Below are 16,600 nucleotides of genomic sequence, written 5' to 3'. Positions count from 1 at the left end.
ATGGACAATAGGAGAGAGGGGCAGTAACTCTGTTAGAGTCAGAATAGGATGAAAGCTGATGCAAAAATGTTTCCCCCATTAGTCACAGGGGAAATAAAATTCATAACATCCAGTGAGATGAAGCCAGGGATGCTGCTAGTAATGGTCAGCTTCCTATCCCCATTTTACTCTTCCTGTCCTTTATTCTTTCTCAAATCAATTACTGCATGTAAGTCTCTGTCTCAGGCTCTTTTTGAGAAAGCAGGTTATGACACTAAAATAACTAAATAACAGAAAAAATAATGCTTGTAGCCAGGAAAGAGTGATATGTTGTTACATTTAGTGAATTTTTTGGTGTTACATGCATTTTGCTGTATTTTGCTCATTTAGAGATCAATACATTTTGTATAGTAAGTTTCCATTATTCAGAACATTCAGTTAAGTGTGCCTTTCCACTTCTCATTCATTTTGGATAAAAATATATTTTAACAACAATTTCCTACTCATTCCTAGATATCTAGGGAATACTCTAGAGTAAGATTTACTCCAGATAGTTTTGTTATGCCTCTCCAATTCCTGCAGAATTGCAAACCTGTTTAATTCATGTGCAAACTGTGTGAGGAGAGGGTGAGTAAATGAATTATAATTATGTCCCAAGTTTCAGATGCAGAGAACTGTAAACCTATGAGGCATTTCTTCTTAAGAGTTGCTCTTGAAAAAGAAATCACCAGGTATTCTATGAGTTAAATAGTATAATGCCAATGCAGGTTCATTTTTTATTATGCTCTTGATTTCTATAAATCCAGAGGGAGTATCTAGTTATATATGCCAATGACAATTACACTCTTATATTAGGTTGCACAATGAATCAGGGAGACAAAAGAATTCTTTACCAGAAAGTCAACCAGCCTGAACAAAAAGGCGGGAGCAATTCAGCAGTTAGATGGACTATGAATAAGTATGAGCCACACCTGCTTAAACAGGTGGCATAGCTCCATCTAATCCTTTATGACTGCTTTCCAGAAACGAATTTTTATTCAACATCATACTTGTGCAGTTTGATTTTGAGCTTTATGTGATTGGTAAAATATATCAAACTGCATTAATATTTGGGGAAATAATTAAACTCCCATAATTCAATTGGAAAAATGTTTATTCCTGCATCTTAAGAATTAATTGTTTAGAAATCCTAATTTATTGACAGACTTTCTTTGAGATTTTCTTTATTGATGCATGACTTTCTAAAAAGAAGAAATGTCTTTAAATTAGAACTTACTTTTAATAGCTGTATTATTTTAGAGCTTAAAATAACAAGTATATCTTGGGTAGGTGGAAGACAGGATGATGAATTGGGAAATGACTGGAGCCATCATTGTTTTTGTCTGAGTCACTGCTATGGCTGTTTGTGTTTCTATCCTAACCCCATGAGCCCCTGGCTCAACACTTGAGTGCTGGGACTCCTATGGATTTACCTCTGAATCAGGGAGTCAGTGCTGTAACCTAAGATAATCTGTTTACAATGCACCACATAAAGGAAGTGATGAAAAACAATGGCATTGCCCTTGCTAAGGGGGAGATTCCAGCAAAGAATAATATGACAAAGCAGTTTTAAAAAGCAGCTCAGCTAATTTTAGCATTGGTCTTCTCCAGTGGGCCGGGAATCTAAGAAGAGACATAGACCCTGTCCTCAATGAACTTGGAGTGCTGTGGAAGAGATGTATAATTAAATAGATGATATCATGTGATAAGTACTATGTTAGATGTATGCATAGAAAATTGGATGCACCTAGCATAGAGGGATGATGGGGGAAATCGTAACAGTTGACAACAAACATTCTTTTGGGGAGGAGTCAAAGAATTAATTTTACTGGAGCAAAATAGGCATAATTCACTTACTACTGAAGATTATATTAGGATCTCCTAGAGAAGGGAATGGCTACCCACTCCAGTATTCTTGCCTGGAGAATTCCATGGACAGAGGAGCCCGGTGGGTTACAGTCCATGGATCACAAAGAGTTGTACATGACTGAACAACTAACAATTTTACCTTTTCACTTTCATAAGTGCTCTCTAAATGGACTTTTGGATCTGTAGTGTTGCAAATCCATGAAACGTTACAAATCCATGACTATTATTTCTTATTTGGTGTCCTTTTGAGGTTAGGAAGTAAGAAATGCAATTTTGGATGCACTGGTAAGAATGAGGACTCTAAAAGTCTGCTATCCAGTGAATATTTTATTTCTTAAGAAAGAAGCCTGAAACATAATAATAATGAAAACTGAGCTATATAGTTCCAAGAAGGAAGAATTTTATAGTAGCAGTGGATACATTTATAATATAAATTTTACATATACCATGGGCTTTAACTCCACTTAGGTGAATTTATGGGGCTTTCCTGGTGGCCCAGATGGTAAAGAATCCACCTACAATGCGGGAGACCTGGGTTTGATCCCTGGGTTGGGAAGATCCCCTGGAGGAGGGCATGGCAACCCACCATTCTTGCCTGGAGAATCTCCATGGACAGAGGAGCCTGTGGGCTGCCGATCATGGGGTTGCAAAGAGTCATACATGGTTGAGCAACTAAGCAGGAATGCAGGTAAAGTTATTACTTTACATGAATCCAGTGTTAAATTAATTGACTAACCCTACTTTTCAGATAGTTTTCCTAGGGTTACAGCAGTAAAAATATAGAGGAGAGCAGCTGAATTATCTTACAAAGTGTGTTTTATGAGCTATTTTAAAATATTGATGTAGTAAATCTCTGAAAACCTGTAAATATACAGGATCTTACTGAGCAAGATAATGCTACAAATAAAATTGTTTTTTGACACAGAAATGATCATCTCCTACCATGTAAGTTTATTCACAATATATTCACCAAAAAAGCTACCCTGGAACATTAATATGACTGATCTACATTGAAAGGCAAAGGAACAGAGCATGGACCTGGATTGTGGTTGAACAAAATCTGAGTCCCCCATTCACTCACTGCAGGTTTTGAATAGTCACTTGGCTGCATATTTAGCCTCAATAAATCCTTTTCTTTATGTTGCTAATAGACTGAAAATTATCTCTGTGGTTTGATATTATATATCATTTGTAATACTATCAAAGTGGTGTAGATTAGTTATTCACAGTACAGGTCTTTGATATGTTTGCCATTCTGACTCTGAAGATAAAATTTAAAACTATTTTATTTATATTTAAATGATTATTTATAAATCAATTAAATAACCAGATGTATACACAGGTGGTAGCTTGAAAGGTAGAACTATTCATTGAAGGAAATATGAAAGATAAGAAGCATCTATTTTTATTTGGATATTACAAATGCTTCTCCAATGACTTTGTTGGTTTTGTTTTGGAAGCAGTAAAAAAGATTGCCATAATGAGGAGAGGACAGTACATGTACTGAGAAGTATCTTTAGACAATTATGTTGATGTAGGACTCAGTGGATAAAGTTGGACAGGAAGTTAATATTTAAGATGAGCATTTTCAGTTTGGAGAGTTTCTAGTCTGGCTCTCCCACATACCTACACACTTGGTGGAGTTTGCATTTTGATGCTATAGCTCTCATATTGCATCCCACAGAGAATGACTTTGTGGATTTCTTTCATTTCATGCCCATTTATTTCTTTGAGACTCATCTTAAGATGTAGCTTCTCCATGAAGCTTTCCTTCTTATCTCCCTCTTCTCAAATAATTCCTTAGCTTCATATTGCCTTGCCAATTTGGATATAGTAGTTTTTTATTCAAAATAACCATCACCTGGTAATATTCACTTGTTCATTCTGAACAAACTAAATTCTTTCTCTGAAACTTATTTCAAGTTTCTTGTTTTAAATATATCTTTCCTAAAGTAAAAATTCTTCTGGGAACTGTATATATTTTAAAAATACAGAGAAATAATGTTCAGGCAGTGATTAATAGATTCAATTACAACTATGACAGAATTTACAGACTTATTTCATGCATTACTTGTGAGTAAATCCATGACAATTACATGGTTTTTGAAGTTGAACAAGTGAGCTGTCATTCTAGACAAACCACAACTATTTTTTTCTTACTCAGAACATGTAGGACTCGTGTGTTTCTTTGGAAATTCTACATAGGAGACAAAAAATGCAGAGAGTATAAAGATACTCTATTTTACAAGAATAGAAAAATTGGTTTTGGAGAAATTTCTGAAATTTTTAAGTTTCTTTGTGGCCTGAATTGACAAACTTGAGAAAGATTTTCCTTTTTTTTAAAAAAAGGGCTTTTAATATTTTTAATGCCTTATATTGTCCCTGATTGATTTTATCTCACATTATGAGCTTTAATAAAGGCTCTTCAATGCATATTTTATCAGAAACAGAAATCAATTTGAGGGGAAGAAAACATTAAAACTGGCATTTGGTATATGGTATTTTCAGCTATTTAATGCAGGAATTAAAGACTCATATGCAACTTATCAGTAATAAAAAAGAAAAAATCAAACTGGCTTTGCACATAATTTTAGTACCTTCACAATCTTACATAAAGTGTTTATGAATGTCAAAAGGTTTCAGGCTTCTGGAACAGAAGATAAAATATTATTATGTTTTAGTAGGAGTAATCCATTATGTTAGTTTGAAAAGATGTCCAAATTTTTCAAAGACATTAAAAAAAATGTCTTTTTTTATCAAGACTTTTTATGAATGTCTTTTTATTCATAAAAAGACTTTTTATGTCTGTTTATGAATCAAAACTCATAATATGACTCATTTAAATAATATTTGTTATGCAGCAACTCAGAGATCTAGGAACATGAGAGAGAGGAGCCAAACTCATCAGTGCAATTAAAAAAATGATCATTTTGTTATAATAGTTCATTCAGAGGCAGATGCAATAAACTACACTTATGTACTCTGGTACCCAATTTCTACCAAAGGTAATATCTTGCAAAGATGTTGTAAAGGTTAACATCTTCAAAACTATACTACAATATCATAGCCAGGATATTGACATTGATGGTGCTAAATTACAGAACATTTCCATCACCACAAGAATTCGTCACATTGCTCTTTTATAGCCACACCTGTTTTTTCCCACTCTACTCCTTTCTTAGTCCCTGGCAAACACTAATTTATTTCCCTTTCTGTAATTTTGTCACTTCAAGGATGTCATATATTCATAAAAATAGAAACATACAGGATGTAACTTTTTGGACTGGCTTCTTTAAGTATTCAATTTCTTTTTTTTTTGTTGAGAAGTATTTCATGTCATGATGTACCTGAGTTTATTTGACCATTACTTGTTGAAGGATACCTAGGTTGTTTCAGTTTTTGGCTATTAGGAATAAAGCTCCTATAAATATTCATGCATAAATTTTTGTTTGAACACAACTCACTATTTGTCTGAGATAATGACAAGGAGTGCCACTGCTGGGTTATATGGTAGTTGCATGCTTGCTTTTTTTTGAGAAAGTACCAAAGAGTTTTCCGGAGTGAATGTACCATTTTACATTCCCACAGGCATTGTATGAGTGATTCAGTTTCTCCTCATTCTTGCTAGAATTTGGTTTTGTCATTATTTTAAAAAATTTAGCCATCTCATAAGTGTGTAGCAATATCTCATTGCAATTTTAAGTTGTATTTCCTTAATTGCTAATGATATTGAGCATCTGTTCATGTCTTTATTTGCCATTTGTATATTCCTTTTGGTCAAATGTATCTTCATGTCTTTTCTCCATTTTCTAAATGGATTGTTTGTTTTCTTACTGAGTCTTGATAGTTCTTTTTATATTCTAGACTCTAGTCATTTGATGTGTAGGTGCAAATATTTTTTCCAAGTGTGTAGTTTGTCTTTTCCTCCTCTTAATAGGTTACATTACACAGAGAAAAATTTGAACATTGATGAAGTCCAATTCATTGTTTTTTCTTCTTATGAAACATGCTTTTGGTGTCAAGTCTAAAGAACTCTATCTAGCCCTAGATGCCAAAGATTTCCTCCCATATTTTTTCCTAAAAAATATGATCTTGTGTATCAATTTGGAGACAGTTGCTATCTAATTGAGTCTTTTAATATGTAAAGATGATTTCTCCTGTACCCTTGGAAGTTTGGGGACTGCTGGCCTCTTCAGTTCCAATTTCAGGATATATAAAACAGACCCGGGAGTCTCACCATGTTGTTGAGCCCTGAGGTCACTAGCCAATCTGGGCTCTTCTTATATCTGTTTTATTTGTAATACTTAGGTGTCTAAACTGTATTTAGTGAGAGAAATATGGAAAAGTGTAGTGCTCCATTTCAATCAGCCATACAGAGAGAGAGAATTCACTCTTACTCTATCCATTTGCTCTGTTTAGGCCCTCAATGGATTGGATTATGCTCATCTATATTGGGGAGGGCAATGAGTCAGTCCACCAATTCAAATGCTCAGTTAACCAATTCAAATGCTGATGTCTTCTGAAAACATCCTCACAGAAGCCAGGAATAATGTTTAAACAGATATCTGGGCACGTGGAATGGCACAGTCAAGTTGGCACAAAATTTACCATCATATAACCTCAGATGAATAATGCCAGGCTTTAGTCAGGACGGTAGTGTCTGGTTTGCAGATGTTAAAAGCCATGGGTACAAGGACTGTGTGCTCAATGGTGCCTGACTCTTTGTGACTCCATGGACCATAGCTTGCCAGGTTGGTCTGTCCATGAAACTTTCTAGGCAAAAATACTGGAGTGGGTTGTCATTTCCTTCTCCAATTTTGATGTAGAAATTACTATAAAATATTTTAAGATATTTGAAATGAATTTGAAGAAGGTAGGAGAAAGAACAGAGAAAATAAAAGTGACAGCAAGAATTCGACTTGACATTGAAGTATGAAAATGAACAAATGTGAGAGCTCAAAACTGCAATATTGGGGTTCATTTGGTGAAGGCATTAATATCTCTTCATTCCCTAAAAGCTCTGAGGGCACTATAATATCCACTCTAAATTAGTGGATGTCCATAGTAATGTCAAAGAAGAGGTGGTAGGTTTGAGAAAGATTTTTGTAAAAATATAATTTTAAAGAGAATTTTTATGTTTTGTTAAAAAGATGAAATATAAATTCTCCCGGAAATTTGCCTATTTAGAAAGACATATTTTAAAGAACTGTCTGTGGTCAAGGTCTTATACTACTGAGATTATTTTAAGAGATACTTTGCAGATAAAACATGTTTGTGGAGCTGAAGATGGGTTCTTGGTTGAGAAAGGACACTGTGGGGGGCAACATACTTTGAAAACATGTCCTCTAGAATTTAAGAATTATTGGATAAAGTTTCTTAAAACGTGTTACAAATGAACCTATGCAGCATCTCAGGATCAAGCCACATGAAAAAGGTGTGTTCTACTAACATGATTTATATCTCAGCATTAGCCAGTTACTCACAAATGAGTGCAAGACCAGAGTTTCATTCTTCTTGTAAAACCTTTAATAGTGGGTCAGGATGATCATCCTTGTGTATGAATTTATATTAGTTCTACATAATTTGAGTTTTTACTTTAACCAATTATGATTTAGCATAAGCACTTAAAATATTTTTCATGCTTAATCAGTAGATGGTTAAGTATAGCAGTATGTACAAGGCATTTTTCTGCAGGAAATAGTAATTACTTTTTAAAACAAGTTACAGTCATATCCTTAAGTATGCCCATTAAGTATGCCCTTAAGTATGCCCGTCGAAAAGTCATGAGCTTTCAACTTTATAAGGCATTTTATTAAAAACCTCACTTCAGCTTATGAGGCTATTTTTTTGTTTTTACAAAAAATGACTTTGATTTTTCCTTCCAGAGTTTCCAGGAGAGAAACACAATATGGTCATCCTTGCAGTTGTATAGTTGGTACACCTAGCATTATGTTTTCTTCTTAGCTCTTGGCTTAACAGTTTACGGCAGTGATAGTCAAGTGCATCATATTGTGAGGTCGACTTGCTGGGTGATATATCACTTGCAATGCTTTACTTGTTTATTCTTTCTTTGCATTAAAATTTTAACTACATGAATATAAGTCAAATTGCCAACTACCAAGGATCATCAAAAAAGCAAAAGAGTTCCAGAAAAATATCTATTTCTGCTTTCTTGACTATGCCAAAGCCTTTGACTGTGTGGATCTCAGTAAACTGTGGAAAATTCTGAAAGAGATGGGAATACCAGACCACCTGACCAGTCTCTTGAGAAATCGATATGCAGGTCGGGAAGCAGCAGTTTGAACTAGACATGGAACAACAGACTGGTTCCAAATAGGAAAAGGAGTATGTCAAGGCTGTATATTGTCACCCTGCTTATTTAACTTATATGCAGAGTACATCATGAGAAACACTGGGCTGGAAGAAGCACAAGCTGGAATCAAGATTGCCGGGAGAAATATCAATAACCTCAGATATGCAGATGACACCACCCTTACAGCAGAGTGAAGAGGAACTAAAAAGCCTCTTGATGAAAGTGAAAGAGGAGAGTGAAAAATGTTGGCTTAAAGCTCAACATTCAGAAAACTAAGATCATGGCATCTGGTCCCATCACCTCATGGGAAATAGATGGGGAAACGGTGGAAACAGTGTCAGACTTTATTCTTTTGGGCTCCAAAATCACTGCAGATGGTGATTGCAGCCATGAAATTCAAAGACGCTTGCTCCTTGGAAGGAAAGTTATGACCAACCTAGATAGTAAATTAAAAAGCAGAGACATCGCTTTGCCAACAAAGGTCTGTCTGGTCAAGGCTATGGTTTTTCCAGTGGTCATGTATGGATGTGAGAGTTGGACTGTGAAGAAAGCTGAGCACCGAAGAATTGATGCTTTTGAACTGTGGTGTTGGAGAAGACTCTTGAGAGTCCCTTGGACTGCAAGGAGATCCAACCAGTCCATCCTAAAAGAGATCAGTCCTGGGTGTTCATTGGAAGGACTGATGCTGAAGCTGAAACTCCAATACTTTGGCCACCTCATGTGAAGAGTTGACTCATTGGAAAAGACCCTGATGCTGGGAGGGATTGGGAGCAGGAGGAGAAGTGGACGACAGAGGATGAGATGGCTGGATGGCATCACCGACTCGATGGGCATGAGTTTGAGTAAACTCCGGGAGTTGGTGATGGACAGGGAGGCTTGGCTGTGATTCATGGGGTCACAAACAGTCGGATGCGACTGACCGACTGAACTGAACTGAACTGAAATATCATATGTATGCTCTGTTTTGATTCTTAAGCTATGAAATAACAAGATCATGCAACCATGACCTTATAATTTATAAAGGACATTATAAAAGAAAAATTGTGTTAACTAATTATAACTATTGAGGTTATCATCTCTATTTTTAAAAGAATGTAATATTGTTTAAGCATAAAGCATAAGTGAATATAAATTTAGGGGTTTGGGAATGCTTAAAGTCTTTTACCATTGAACCCACATGAGAGATTTTTCAGAAAACTATATGTTGTTTTCTAGGTTTTATGCGCACTGGTCAATTTGAAAAATCCTCTGATCTAGTAAGTTTATAATTGATGGAGAAAATGTTGATCTCTCACTGAAGAATACACATAAATACTGTTAGTACCTAGGACAGTAGTTGCAAGTGTCATTTTCTTGGAATTCATGAGTGAGTGGGAAATTAAATTACATGTTATGCTCATAGTTCTTAGCAATTAAGGCATTCTTTACATCTTAAATCTGGGGATAACAATGTTTGCTAGAGTGTATATGTGCCAAACTTGCCATCATCCTTTCTCAATTGGGGTTCTGGAAGGGGATTAAGCTCAAAAATCCTAGGTGGCTTTTGTTTTGATGAAACTTTTATGCACCTAAAATATAATCCAGATGATTCAGAGTTTATGCATATTGTTATTCTACATGTACTCTTCTAAGCATAATAATATAGGAACACTGGAAACTGTATTCAGCAATTCATTGTAGCTTAGAGAACTGGTCAGTGATGTCTTTTTCCTCTATGTTAGCAGCTTGTATGAAAATGAAATCCACAACCTTGACATACTTAGTGGGTGCTAAGCAACCCAACTAAGCAGGCAGCAATAAGGTCAGGTTATTCAATAAGATGCTATGACAGCAACCTTGGTACCTAAATAAGCTTTCATAAATCCCTAAACCTGAGACCAATTTATGTGGTGACCAGTGAACATTCATAATCTCTCTAAGTAAGAACTGTCTTGAATGTGAGCTTTGTGTTAAGTCACTTCATTGTGATTTTGGAGGCCTAGCCCAGTTAGCTTCTGAGTTTGATCCTGCACCTGTGAACACCCAGTCAGTTTCATGAGACATCTAGCTTCTGATGAGAGGTGATGGAGGAGAGAGAGGGAGTTTCTAGGCGACAGGGGGAGGCTAAGACAGTACCAAAGCACCATATGTACTTAAGTGTATTGCCCTTACCATTCACTATTCTTCAGAAACTTGTAGGATGCACTGTAATAAATAAAACTACAGAGAAAAGCCATAAACCTAGAAAATACCTTCAGCAAGTTCATTTTCCTGGGATCCTATGTAATGTTTTTAAAGTCTGGAGGAATACCAGGAATATAATGAATGCTGTTTCTTTACTACGTGAGCTCATGTTTTTAGCAGATGACTTTCCAAAAATATATCCTTGGTGGTGAATTCTCTATAAATTGGAGAACTGCTTTATTTCTCTGTGATTTTTTTTTTTGAGGTCATCAGAGGTTGGATAAGCTATATGAGAAGGAAGGCTCTACAACAGAGCATCTAATATAACCTGAGGAGAGTCACATTTCAACAACATGACAGCTTTTTATTCAGGAGAAGCATATTCAGGTTTTGCTTTTTGATCCTTTTGCTATTCCAGACAAATGAACACTTGGAGTAGATTTTTTTCCACAAACATTTAGTCCTTCCTGTAGGCTAGGGATACTTTTTTTCCCTTGATCATATTAGTTGTAGCGGAGAACTGAAAGCCTAGCTTAGATGTGCCAGGCATTGGCTGTACTTTCATCAAGACCAGAGAAACACTGATCATCCTGGGAATGGAGAATGTGTGTCCCTGTCTTTTAGAAGCTGTCTTCCACAATATTGTCACATGACCAAGAATAAGAATTAGATTATATATAGGAGTGAAAGAAATGAAGTCCATTAAAGGCCTATCAAGGAATAAATTTGCTGTTAAGGAGATTTAAACTAAATTTCTGGAATTTGGGAGTCTAGATTCTTGAGACATCCAAAAGAACTTATGGAGAAATCATGACCCACAGAAGAAGCCATAGGAATTCGAGTTTAAGATTGCCTTGTTTTGCGAAGAAAACTTGGGACCCAATGTGACTCTCCTTGGGTACTATTAGATGCTCTGTCATAGAGCCTTCCTTCTCACGTAGCTTATCCAACCTTTGATGATCTCAAAAACAAAACCACAAAGAAATTAAGCAGGTCTCTAGCTTATAGAAAATTCACCACCAAGAATATATATTTGGAAACTCATCTGCTAAAAACATGAGCTCACATAGTAAAGAAACAGTACTATTTGGCACCCTGATATTTGGCTCCATGCAAAGAAAACTTGGGACCCATATTTGGGACCATGATAATTTGGGACTATGATAGTTTTTTTTTTTTAATCTACTGTTAAGTAAAGTTTGATTTCAAGAACACAGGGATGATATTATATTAAAAACTGGTTAACATAAACCTTAATTACTTTAACAGTGTTTAAAAGTAATAACCATTATCTATTAAATGATAATTAAAGAGAGCAGTATTGTTTTCAATTGCACAACAAAGAACCACACTCAAATTAAAAGATGAAAATTATTCTGGCTGGTACAACAGAAAGACTTACCTGAAAATCTGAATGAAGAATAATCTATACATAAAGACCCAGTTTTGCCCTTTAGCTTCTGATGTAAAATGGTTTCGATCTTATCTCGAAATTTTGCAGAAGTATTTGTATAATAAGATTTAAACTTAAGCACGGTGTGTATTATCACTTTTCCTTTGGCTCGGCTGCAAAACAGAAAAAGACAAAGAAATTATACTTTATTATGGAGTCTCTCGTTTTTAGTGGAGTTATTCTATTCTTTGGTTAGCAGAGTTCCTGGCAGTTTTCCGGTTCCTTTAAAGGGAGTGAAAATGGTGCTTTTTTGGCATGGTGAGCAGTAAAGAAAGAGTGATTTAGACTCATGGGAACTGACTTTATATTCTAGATCTATCATTTGCCAGTTCATTGATTATAGCAAGGAGTACTGTACTCCATACTGCTCATCTCTATAACGTGTACATGCTCGGTCGTTCAGTTATGTCGGACTCTGTGACCCCATGGACTGTAGCCTGCCTGGCTCCGCTGTCCATGGAATTTTCCAGGCAAGAATACTGGAGTGGGTTGCTGTTTCCTTCTCCATCTCTCTAATGGTGATGATAATTTCATTTACTGGGTTATTGTAAACACCACATAAGATAATGTATATGAAGGTGTTTTGAAAAATCTCAGAATGTTATGGGGCAATTATTTACTAACATAAATGTATCTATGTTTCATAAATGCACTATGGACCTTGTAGGAAGAGCCAATAGCAAATAATGAAATGAAATGTAACAAGTAAAGATGAGAGAATCATTTATAGTTTTGTTTTTTTTTCTTTATTGGTGGAGGCACAATTGCAAGACTGGGTCAAGTTCTCTTCCTGTGAATATGTGAAAAGCTTACTTTTCTTTGGGCAAAGCCAATCACAAACACAGATGGCCTGAGGTCTCTTTCTCACCCCAGCCTTTAAAAACCCTATGGTGCTTTGTTTCAGGGAAGTTAAAACAGTTCTGGCTTCTCTTCTCTGTTGCAAAAAACTTGAACATTGTCTTCCCTGTCTGTTCAGTTTTGTCCGGTGTAATTTGTGCTTTGACAGCCCTGTGATGGGAATAATTTTGGCATGTTTATTGGAGGAATAACAGCAGATCTGCGTGGATATCAAGTGTTATATGAGGATGAGGGTACGAGATGAAGTCAGAGAGAAGCCAGGTCATATCAGGTCAGATGATGTATATTTTTGAGATATTAGCTACTCCTGTGTCAGACATTCTGTTCCTGGTTCTCTTATCTTATCTGTTCTTCCTTGTATTGAAATCATCACCTCATTTAAAATTTGCTCTTTGGCTTTGTACCTTCAAATGAAAAACAAATCCATTTAACCTGATACTCTCCATAAGCTGGAACTCTTGGTTCCGGTTTAATAATTTTCCAGCAGACTTTGAAAATATTTTTTACATTTGAAACTGCTAGTGGTTTTGAAGACCTAGATTTAACCTTTTGATTATATACTATGCAAAGATAGTCTGTTAAATATAAGATAGGAAGGCAAAGAAAAACTTTATTTTTTGTGCATTTCAGGCTGTTTTACATACCTTACTTGGACAACTTGGCATTTGACATACTGTCTTCTCAGTCTGGATCCATGAAATGTTTCATTTATCTGTTAAAAGTAAAATGAATAGTAACTTATTTTTAAATTTTCATTGTGGAGAACTTCAAATATATGTGAAAGTATAGAAAGAAAAATGAACCTGATGTACCCACTAGTCAGCTTCACCAAATATCAATAAATAAATGACCAAATCAGTTTAATTTTACTACTACCCACATCCTAGGAATTAAACAATTACTTAATATCATAAAAAATACATAGTGTTCAAATTTCTCAGGATCTCATTTAAAAGAGAGATGTAATGTGTGTTAAACATGTATTTTTTAAAAGAATTACCTTTATACTGATTCAACTAATTCACGAATATTCTTAAATCAATAAATTGTGTGACAATGAGGCAAAAATACTTGCTTCCTTCCTAACAGTATGAAAGGAAAGAATATTATTCTCTTATTTTGGAGAAGTAAATTCAAAGGTTCTCCAGATAGAGTTTATCTTCCATGTTCAGACTTCTTGTGAACATCAGTGCCACCAAACAGAAGTGTTCCCAGAAGGAGGAAATGTTTCTAATTTATTTTTGTACTTTGGAAGCTCTTTCTTCACATCTGGACTGCAAACCATTTTCCCTGATCTTTCAGTTATGTGTTACTGGTGGGTTCAAATCTCTCAGAGAAATTTTATGTAAGAGTCATTTTCTCATCTGTTCTGGATTTAACCTAATGGATAATTATTTACAACAGGGTCTTCACAGAGTACAAAATTTGCACTGTCCATAGCTTTTATTTTGGCAAAGATAGTCCTTCAAAAACAATCACTTATTATTGGAATTGCAGAGATTTAATATGTCTTTTTTCTCTGGCTCCAAAGCAATTGGAAGTATTCATTTATTCAATAATATCTATTGAAATAAAAGTACAAATTAATTAGATAGATCCATACTTTTTAGGAGATTCAATGAAGGAGAGAGATAATAAGCTTACAAAGAAATAAATATATAAATATGATGACTTGAGATAGTGTTAGGTGATATTGAAAATGCAAAATAACACAATGGAGTGATTCAGGGGCTACTATTTGAATGATAAAATAAGATCGTTTTTAAGAGATTGGACTGAGACCTGAAAGATGCAAAGTTGATAAGCAAGGGGAGAAGAATATTCTAGATGGAGTGAACAGCAGGTGATATAATCCCAGATAAAAATGAGATTAGTATTTGAGGGAGAGTGTGTAAGCTGAGGTTGCCCTGGAAAATAGCAATGCCATTACAGAGAGCCTATTGGGATAAGTTTGGATTTGGTAATAAATTTGGATGTTATTCCTAAATATAATGAATGGAGGAATCCTGACAACACGGTAACTAAACTATCCTGTACTTTTCTTCAATTCTCTATTCCAATCTGCAACTCCGGGGAAGATGGGGGGAGGGCAGGTGGGATTGGGTTTTATAGAAGTCCTACAAACAGGAAGGGGATGAGAAACTTTGTTTTCCATGAGTCAGGGAAGAACCTAGAGAATCATCTGAGAGTCCTGTGCAAGGACAGAATCATAACAGGCCCTGGGAAGATCTTGGCTGACAGAGGTTTGTGAATATCCAGGGATAATTTTGACACTGGACCGTGAGAGTGTGTTTCCATGGACCAACAGAGGTCAAGAAGCAACTGGGAAGGGGGCTGAAGCTTTTTTGCTCCTGATGCTGGGAGAGTACTGGGTAGAAAGTGGGAAGCTGGAAGACTTCCTCTTGGGCCCTTGGTGAGGCAGGAGGCCTGCTGCCCCAACTTCAGCCTACAGGATTTAAGAACATCTCACCTTCTATCTTGTAGGATTGTCTCCAACAACAAGGCAGTGGCCTGAATACACCAACAAGGAAAAATGATAACACAAATAAGGAAACCCAGAAGCCAGAGAAAGGAAATAACAGATTAGGTGCTCATCAAAACAGAACTTCTGGAGGAAACAGCAACCTAAACAACAATGACAAAAAAAGCACACATGCCAACATTCAGGTAGGTAAAAAAAAAAGACAATATAGTATTAAGAAGCACACTTTTCAAGTTAAAATATTTGGTAAGTCAATTTTAAAAGGTGAGTGTCATTCTTGAGATACAAATACGTAGCCTATAAGGCCAAAAATAATATATACTCTACTTTAAAATAGTAAAATTTAAAAAGAAGAAAACAAAGAGAAACAAAACAAAACACTTAGATCATGATTCCAAAAGCGGATATGAATAATAGAATCTTGAAGAAAGAAAAAATTATAGTAATACAAATAGTAGGACAAAGAGGTTCTGAATTAAAGAAAGATCAAAATCTGCATATTCAAAGAGAGAGACTGAGTTTCAGGCAGATTAGATATATCAGAGGAATATTTTCAAATTTTAGATACAAAGAAACACTTCTACCAACTTCCATGTTGAAGCTATGTTCTTGGCCAAAATCTTGGCTTATCTGCCCACTGAAGCTGAATAAAAAAATATGGAGACAGGGTTTGTAGGAAATAGAAAAGTGGCTTTAATTCTCAGCTGGCCGAGAGGGGAATACAGTGAGTTCATGCCTCAACAACTGTGCCCCAATCCGTGAGGAGTCTAGGGGCTTATATTAGTTGAAGGCTCACAGTCAGGAGTCAGTGATGAGGAACAAATGTGTTAAGATCTTGTCAAAAACAGTCACAGGCTTGTGTCAGTAACCCCGTAATTGAATCTGGCAGTTCACTGGCTCTGTGGCCTACTTTCTGATATGTAACTGCAAGAGGAAGGGTGTTGTAAGGGTAAACAGCAGATATAGGCTGTGTTTAGCACAGAGTCAAAGGAAAATAGGCGTGAAGGGTAGCGCCTGCAAAGTTAGGAGGCAGAAAAGCTAATTTAGTTACAGACTTGCAAAGTTAGGAGAAGTTCAAGTAAAACAAATAAAAAATAAAAAAAACTGGGAATGTTCTGGCCTGCTCACTGTTCTCTTTATTTTCTTTGATTCCAGGGAAAGGAAAGAAAACAACTCATTCCTCTTTTCTTCCTTGTCATTGCGACAGTTAAAATATATGAATAGAAGAAATAGAATCAATTTCATCTGTAACATTTGAAGATGGAAGCTGGTGGAATAATAGCCTCATACCTGAGAGAAAAAACTGACAATTCAACAATCCTATTCCTAATGAGGACATACTCTCTCTTTAGAGTAAAAGAAAGATATCTATGGATACTTGAAAATCCAGTAGTATAGCTTTCACATATCTCAATAGAGAAAAATATATGACTAAGGGTTCTAG

General features: G+C 35.7%; 1 protein-coding gene across 1 annotated transcript in view; it reads right to left on the bottom strand.

Moving 5' to 3' along the window:
• The window catches only part of LOC122696643 (transmembrane protease serine 11C-like), a 52,925-nt gene that overhangs the window by 14,389 nt on the left and 21,936 nt on the right, over positions 1-16,600 (bottom strand). Inside the window, exons 4-5 of the mRNA XM_043906895.1 lie at positions 13,319-13,386; positions 11,766-11,929 (exon numbers count right to left, since the gene is read on the bottom strand). Of these exons, the coding sequence (XP_043762830.1) occupies positions 11,766-11,929; positions 13,319-13,386 (232 nt within the window). The remainder of the gene's footprint in view (positions 1-11,765; positions 11,930-13,318; positions 13,387-16,600) is intronic.

The sequence above is a fragment of the Cervus elaphus genome, chromosome 6 (genome assembly GCF_910594005.1).
Source record: "Cervus elaphus chromosome 6, mCerEla1.1, whole genome shotgun sequence".
NCBI lineage: Eukaryota > Metazoa > Chordata > Mammalia > Artiodactyla > Cervidae > Cervus > Cervus elaphus.
Note: the sequence above shows the minus strand (reverse complement) of the source record. Positions and strands in the feature narration are given on the sequence as shown.